Source organism: Osmerus eperlanus, chromosome 8, assembly GCF_963692335.1.
Source record: "Osmerus eperlanus chromosome 8, fOsmEpe2.1, whole genome shotgun sequence".
NCBI lineage: Eukaryota > Metazoa > Chordata > Actinopteri > Osmeriformes > Osmeridae > Osmerus > Osmerus eperlanus.
The window spans coordinates 13,413,252-13,421,726 of NC_085025.1; the positions used below are offsets into that span (position 1 = coordinate 13,413,252).

Below are 8,475 nucleotides of genomic sequence, written 5' to 3' on the forward strand. Positions count from 1 at the left end.
TAGTCCACCGATAGAAACCATATCCGCCCTTTATGATGTAGGATGTGCAACATTTTAGTATGGGTACATTACACACTATCAATTTAAGAAGACTACACATGGAGGTTAATATTCATACACACAGTTCACTAAACATGCTGTAGTACAACATAACTCATTAAGCCCACAACTACAGATACTTGATTTTGTCATGAATATTTATTATCGTTTATTGTTCACTTAAAGTTGTGTGAGATGTGTAGACTATTAAGCACTGCATAGCGTAATTTGAGTGATCTTCTTTCACCCATATGATACATTATATATTTAGAATTTCATATTGATATGAAAATGGTGTTTAAACAAGATATTATTATTACAGAAGCAGTGTGCACATATCAACAGTCTTCTGTTTCAAATAAAATACAGATAATTTGTTTATATTGATACCATAACTGTTTATTCAGTCAACATTACATTATTGCTGCAAACTTTGTATATAGATAAATAAACAGTAAAGTCCAAACTCAGATCAGAAGTTGTAAAAATATCCATTTGGACAGATGATTATTACATGTTCAGTTAATAAAATAAATGAACCAATGCTGTCAAATTAATGTTCATAAATTTCATGCAATTGTGTCCTCCTATACTAGTCATCGCCTTGAAACCAAACTGCCTATGCTTATGACTTATTTTGCATCAAATCAATGTACAGGGGAAACAATGAGACAAGTATTGAGACAATTTTAACAATAAAAACACAAATGAATCAACATTGGTAATATAAATACCTTTTTCAGTGTTTTTGCCTTTTCAGCGTCTTCATTTATAAACTTGAAGAGATATGCCAATATATTAAACATTATGCCAGTTTTTGATCATTATTGGGGAGGTTAATGGATGTTTTGATGCCATTTCACACTGGAATTGTTTCAGTGTGGGGGTTGCTAGAATCTTCCAGATCCCTTAAAGCCCTATAGGAGCTTCTTTTTGGTGGACTACTGTACCTTAGTATTGTAGCAATTGTGTAAGTGTGAATAGAGAGAATCTTTTTTTAAAGAAAATGTGTATATCCAGTCAGTAGTCTTATGTGGAAACAGTTCTGTGCAAAATGTTGAAATAGTGCAGCTTTTAGGTAGTTTTTAGTCAGAACCTAAATATTCTTATATTTAATGCAGATTCTGTGCCATGCCTTTTTGGCATGTCTAATTAACAAATGGATGGTATGGATATTGGACATATGGATATATATGACATATGAACTTATGAACATATGGATGGTATTAATAAACCCCAATTTATGCTAATACAATAATGTAAAAGAGTACAGAAGATTTATGATTTAATTTATTTCCTCAAAACATTTAGAGTAAAAGAGAAGGGCAACAATGATAACGTCGGTTTAAAACAATGACAGTATTCAATCACAGTAATCAATCACAACAGCACAGGAAAAAGATCAAAAGACACCACTGGAGGCTCCACTTCTCCACTTGAAGCTCCCAGTAGAACTAGAGACTAAGCTTGAGATACCCTGTAAGGATATCACTCCAACTGAGCAAAAGGAGCTGTGAGTGGCTAGCTTTTTAACACCACAGTAGAAATAAATGTTACGTCTTTGAAAATGTGCAAACAGTTATGACAAGTTTCAGCTTTTTTACAATTGTTTCATGAACTAAATTGGCTTCACACCCTTCTTTTCCCTTCACACTGGCAATCTGACACCATAGCCCCTTCAGAGAATGTGTGGAAAGGAAATAGGAGAAACAAGCTGTGGGTGATTTCTGAAGGATGACTTCAGAATTGAAAAAACGAACACAATTAAGTATAAAGTGATTATACCTTTCTAAAGCAACACCTCCATCAAAAAGAGCCACCTCCACTGTCAAAGACAGGACTTCATGAAACTCCAAAATATATATAAAAACAATATGAAAAATGTTACACTGACCAATTATCTATTTTTTATATTACTGACATTTATTTGCTGAGATTGATAATGTGAATAGGAAACAATTTCAAAATGATAGCAGTCAACATCGTTTTTGAATTTATCAAAGTTATATTATATTATTTTATGTGTGTAACAAGAATCATGGTCTAAGGATGGAAGCGACATGTACAGTGCAAATCATATGTGGTCCATTCTACATTATGGTCTCTTTGTTGATTTTGACACTTGCTAATAATTAGGTAAGCAATTTGAGGAGCCAAATAAATCCTTTTAATTGCATCTGGTGCAGGGGGCGTCATTAGACTGTTTTTACTGGGGCGCGTGCCCCAGTATAAATCTGCTGTGCCCCAGTATAAATCTGCTGTGCCCCTGTAAAATCTAAAGTTTGAGTTTTAACAATTTACTTTATTAGTCAGTGCATTCATTTAGATTGATAATCCGGGAAAAATAAACGCAGTATCCCAATCAACGCTTGTAAAATCAAAGCAGTTTAACCGAAAACACAAATCAATGTCCGTTCGAGTTCCATGTCAGCGTACTCTTCTGAGCTTGCCAAATAGCCACTGCAGCCCACACACAGAAGTATATGTATCTGTTGTATAGTGGGTTAAGCAAATTGAGTTTCTATAGCCTAATAGTGCATTGTCTGCAGCAAGCTTGGAAAAAAAAGTGATATGAATAGGGGGCCTGTGCCCCAGTAGAGCTTTATGTCTAACAACGCCCCTGATCTGGTGTTAGTCCCATGTGGTTTGCTGCTTCAGTCCTGCTGAGCATAAGTCTAAATGATGTACCCCCACTTCAACTGGATCTGATCACTATCACTTCAATACATCATATTTTCATTACAGGCATCCTCCAACCATGATATCAAGGGGTTTACAATACATTTACAGGTCTAGCTAGTGGAATAGCTGGAGCAGTGTATCAGTCTTTAACCATTTGAGTACACTGCCAAATAAAATTAATGTATAAAGTACAGTTACATTTGCATTTTACATTTACAGTTGGATATTAAGTATGAGTGCACTTTACACTGTACGACTACCAATCACATCTGCCACCATGCAAGATTGACCATTTCCTTCAGTTCATCTCCATCTCTCAATCCACCTCTAGTATGAAAAAGTACAAAGGTCTGAGTCAGACCCAATAATATACAGTAAGAAGCACATCCATGTTTACGTGAAGTTCATGCAAGCTGCATATTTGATTTGGTATAAATTATGGCCAGGTCATCAAATGTGAATTTATAACTATTTGGAACATTATATTTCCAATTTCTACTACTTTGTAATACCTGTAGAAACAAGTATTATGTGTATTTAAATGCCCAAAACATGTACTGTCAATAATATAGTTTTGCTTGATCTTACTGTCCAATTACCTAGGAATAAGGGCATCCTAATGTGAAGTATTACCAACCATATTTCCCGTTTCAAAAAAACTCAAATATGCTCAGCACGAGGCAATAACAAGCCTGAACCTAATGGAGGATCTGTACTGATTCAGGGAGAGACGCTCTCAGGAAATGTTTAAGCAGCTGAAAAGAAGGGGCACAACAAAGACACAACTGAAGGAAATGGAGCCGTAGACAACATAGCGATACGGCAGCTCCACCATCATGTTCTGTCGCGCCTCCCTAACGTTGTCACAAGGCACCTTCAACACACGGCAGACCAATGGAACAGTAATTGCTTTGGTGGTCGCCCGAACAGCGAGCAGGCAGGATACTCCGATGAGGAGACGCAGTCCTATGCGGACCAGTAGGTCAGTGCTGAGGGATGGAAAGTATAGTGGTAATGCCGACAGGGCTGGGTCAGCCAGCAGCCCCAGCTGATAGTTTAAGTGGGAGGCTAAGGCAGCCCCAGCCCCAGTGCCTAGGGCCTGTGCGGTGTCGCCCCGTGAGGTGCTCCAGGAATCCAGAGAGAAGGCCAGCAGACCCAGGCTCACATGCAGGGTAACAATGACCAACGATGCATACGGGCTCATCAGGTAGAAGCTGTCGATCTGGGCCAAAAATGGTTTGAAGCAGGCCAGGATCAACAGACTGAAGAGGAAGCCTGAGATAACCTCCTGAAACATGAGACAAAGAAAGAGCTGAATGTTACTTATAAATCAAATTGAAAGGTTTTTTCTTTTAGAAAATGGCTGCTTTTTGAAAGTTCATTGTTTATTGCTAATATTGATCTACAGTTTTCAGGAACCAAGAAAAAAGAGACTGCTACAATGCTCCACCAGTTTTTTTCCACAACAGTAGAGAAAAAGGAACTACAACAGATGCAAAAAAAACACATAGGAAGTGTGGTAAAATAGGTCAGCTAAAAGCACTGCACCAAAAGGACAGAATAATTGCACACAGACTACACCAAAACTCCCCACCAACAAAGATTATCAGTACAAATGGATAAGTAGAAGGTCACTGTGTCATTGCGCCATGCTTCATGGACAGTGGGTATAATAAACAACGGTTAGGTGCTGAGGTTGCATTTATTTTTCCATCACTAATAAATAGCTCAATAGCTGTGGGTTACAGCTATTTCTGCTAGAATGTTCACAGTAGGAAGTCCACAGTAAGTAGGTAGGTCACTTACACAACATATAAGCAGTGTACAGACCATAATTGTGAAAGTTTGAAATATTCCTAAGTTCTTAACTCCACCCATTATGCATCATATTTGCCATCAGGGAAGTAATCAAGGAACAAAGCATTGGAGAAATGTCTCAATTGGGCCCTCGCTGAGAACTTGTCATTCTCATAGAACCATTATTGTTCTCTTAATAGAACCTGTCTGCCTAAGCATAAAACATTAGAGAGCATACTGACTGGTTGCTTCACAGTGTGGTATGGGAGCTGTACAGACAGGGACCGCAAGGCCCTATGCAGTGTGGTCAGGTCTGATGAGTTCATCATTGGCAGGAAGCTCCCTGCCCTACAGGACACCTACCACACACGATGCCTCAAGAAAGCTGGCAGGATTCTAAGAGACTGTTACCACCACCCATCCTTCAGTCTTTTTACCTCGTTACTTTCTGGCAGGCGATACCGAACCATTCGGTCTCGCACACGCAGTCTGGACAACAGTTTCTTTCCAAGGGCCATCAGTCTTCTGAATGGACATTGATATAGACATTGATACACTTCTCACTAGCCACTTTACACACTGTCCCTTTCAGCTAATAGTTGCACTATCAGAAATATTGCACTAATTGTACTTCACTTGTCTTAAGTTAGTATAGGTTTATTATAGGTTTACTGTATTGTACATTGTATATTATTTTGTATATTTAGGATGTTCACTATATTTTAGCTTATCATAGATGTAATCTATGTTCCGTGTACTTATGTTATGCCAGTTTGCTTTGCGTTGTCTTGTCCTAAGAATTTCAGTGCCCAGTCTGACCCTGTGTTGTTCTGTACATCTGACAATAAAAGACATGAACGTGATGATTAAAACTTAATGTCAGGGTAAATAAAGCCCAAAATGTTTATGATCATATTAGTAACCTTGTGTTCCAATGTTCTTGGTAGATAGAAGCAACACATTTGTACTGAAGTAAATGTCTTATCAGTCACTAAGTGCAGCCCAGATAAGATGTGTAGAAGTTAACCCTCGACATATTGAACTCAGTGGCACAATGCGGCAGTGATTTGGTCTGCGCTTCAAAATTCCCCAAAATGATTCCTATAATTGCAAATATACACAAATGGCAAATACACACCCACTGGTAAAACTGTATCAAGGTACAACCTAAAATGTTTTAGGCCTCTTTGAAATGTATACAAATGCCTAATTAAACCATGACTTTGGAGGACAGGGGTTAAAAATCTTTTCAATCTTAATGTTGCTATGTAGAAAATACCACTAACTCACCAGAATGGAGTGCATGCCCATGTAGATTCTGCTTATGCAGACCAGGATGCTCCAGCAAATGGCCACGCTTAAGCCAATCAGGAACGGGTACTGCGAGCACAACAGAAATACAAGAGGTGGTTTATTATATGAATTTAAATCTTTTTCAAGCACTTAAATGTGCTGCATGTCCCTGACATGACAATAATGTATTTGTCCCCACATGGTTTAGTTACATTTAAAACCACATATAATATAGGTTAAATACATTTAAAATGATACATTAATTGTAAAAAAAAAAATGGGGGGGGGGGGGACGACGACGACTATATTTGATGGTTCTTTTGTTGAATCATGTCAGTCATGTACTTTGTATAGCATAACTGAATCTTCTTGTTGAACAGGGAGGCCTGATTTTCTAAATTAGTGAATCAAATAAAACATTAACCTGGCATGGCCTTCACCCTACACCCACCTTTTACCTGAAAATCTTACCATTAACATGCAGTGTTTAATCATCTGAAAGATAAGAGATAAAGACCGAGTTCCTTGTCTTATCACACACAATCTTGCTCTTTGTTCATCTGCCCTTATGAGCTCTGTGGCAAAAAATCATGCAAGTGATAGGTGGTATGTTCATGTACATTTAGAGCATGCAGCAAAATAAGGATATCACATATTCACTTGTCAGTTTATGAGACATGCAAAATATCCTTATTTACGACATGCTACCATATGGACACATGGAACAGAAGCTGCTTTTAAAAATATACTTAAGAAAGCATGATGCACTGCTAACTGACATATTACTGATAAAGTCTGGACCATAAAATTGGACTGGAAGTGATTGTGGGTCATTTTGCTCAATGACAGAAGGTAAACCCTGCTTTCTAGGTTCAGCACCATTAAATTGTCATAAATAAACGTCAGATGGAATTGTGATTGGTTTGGGTGCCTTTAATCGCAATTCTTTTTCGCAACATGTATTTTCACAACATAATTGCAAATATGTTTTGCTGAAAACAACACCTGATCATGTTTTTTTTTTAAATGTTTACCATGTTTCACAATCTTTCTGGGGGAACATTGGGGTAAGTAATATTTGTTTGTTTGTATCGTGTCAGTGGATATTGACAAAAAGATAAACATTGGGTTGGAGTCCAATGGTTTAGGCTACATTGAGATGTTGTGCTTCATGACCTTTTGAAAATAACTGCACTGGTATTTACCTGCCAGCGTCCATAAGTGAGTAAGAAGAGGCAGAACGGTATGGCTGTTCCCGACATAGCGTGCGTCGATGGCATGCTGTACTCCAAATTGTAAAATATCTCCACCTTAACTACGGGTGGCGATGTCGGTCGCGTCCAGCGGATAAGGTCTTTGGCGCACTGACCGAAGAAGAGATTCCAAATCCATACCACTATTAGTTGTCTGCTCACAAAAGCATCAACATTCCACATGAGAAAGGGAAAGAAAACTATGAAGAACATCTCGTTGCCCAGCTCAGTTCCAAATGTGAAAAGATAGAACAAAAACTGATTGTTTATAATAAACTCCTGTCCTACTTCGCCAGTCAAAGAGTTCTTACGCAGAGGTTTTGCCCTTTTCATTGAAACCCCCGTCTTCTCGTCATTACTTAATTCAGATGGCTGGACAGCCATTCTATGGCCAGTTTCTATCCTTCTGTCCAAATCTCTACCTGCGTTTGGTTCATCCGCAGCTACGGATCCAGCCTCCCCATTCGGCAACCCCTTTGAACAGTCATTCTGTTGCCATCTATTTGAGGCTGTATTTCTTTGCTTGGGGCCAACATCCTCTTCACGTAGGCCCTGCTTCACGCAGACACCATTGGACGTTAAATCGTCCTCAGTCGTGTTCTGTGGGGGAAACGTTCCTTTCACTCCACAAAGCTGTTGGAAACTCGCCACATGGTTCGGATCTTGCAGATATCTACAAAGCCGTGTTAATGTTGTTTTAAGTCCGTTCGCCATCGCGACGCCTCAACCAAATGCCGCCTTCAAAACCACAAGCTCATTTTGTTCGTGTACCTCAATTGAAGATCCACCCTAAATAAAGGCTCAACGCACGACTTGAATAATTAAAAGAAACCAACCACTCCTAGTCCGACAGTAGAGAGATAACACATTTCGTCGGGTGTGTGGACGTGTGCAAACAGCAAGAGGGCGGATTTCCTTCGCTTTGTCACGGGAACATGCGCGCTCACTGTTCCCTATTAACTACACTAGACTATGAACATAACATGGGGTGGCATACGACATGCCAGGCTGTTAGAACACATAGCCTACTGTCTGAAAATTGAGAAATCAGGCGGTCTTGCTTTATATTTGTTTAACTGTTATCATAAAATTAAAAGTGCGTAGTTTATGTTGTCAACACGGACGTGCACGTCGGTCCCATGACAACATAGTTATGACAAAAAAACGAAACGAAAAAACGGCACAGTTGACCAGTTCTATCGATGTCCGCTTCGATGTATTCATTGTTTTCACGTTGCCTACTTTAAAAGCAACTTTCATTGTTTTCACGTTGCCTACTTTAAAAGCAACTTTTAAAACATGTTATATAACGGTGTATTTAACGGTAGCCTATAGGCTACAGCAGTGGTTCTCAACCCTGGTCCTCAAGTACCCCCTGTCCTGCATGTTTTAGATGTTTCCCTGTTCCAAC

The 8,475-nt window shown here is 38.9% G+C and overlaps 1 protein-coding gene across 1 annotated transcript; it reads right to left on the reverse strand.

Moving 5' to 3' along the window:
- Positions 1 to 412: 412 nt before the first annotated feature.
- Positions 413 to 7,957, reverse strand: LOC134024843 (sphingosine-1-phosphate phosphatase 1-like). Its single transcript, XM_062467562.1, has 3 exons — positions 7,017 to 7,957; positions 5,809 to 5,898; positions 413 to 4,009 (listed from the first exon to the last, which is right to left on the reverse strand). The coding sequence occupies exons 1-3, from the start codon at positions 7,776 to 7,778 to the stop codon at positions 3,458 to 3,460; spliced, it is 1,404 nt and encodes a 467-aa protein (XP_062323546.1). The 5' UTR covers positions 7,779 to 7,957; the 3' UTR covers positions 413 to 3,457.
- Between the last annotated feature and the right edge of the window lie 518 nt (positions 7,958 to 8,475).

Coding starts and splice junctions, on each gene's coding strand:
- LOC134024843 (XM_062467562.1), bottom strand. CDS start 7,778: ATGGCGAACGGACTTAAAACAACATTAACACGGCTTTGTAGATATCTG. Junction 5,899..7,016: donor TCACTTATGGACGCTGGCAG/GTAAATACCAGT, acceptor TTGTGCTCGCAG/TACCCGTTCCTGATTGGCTT. Junction 4,010..5,808: donor TGGGCATGCACTCCATTCTG/GTGAGTTAGTGG, acceptor CTCATGTTTCAG/GAGGTTATCTCAGGCTTCCT.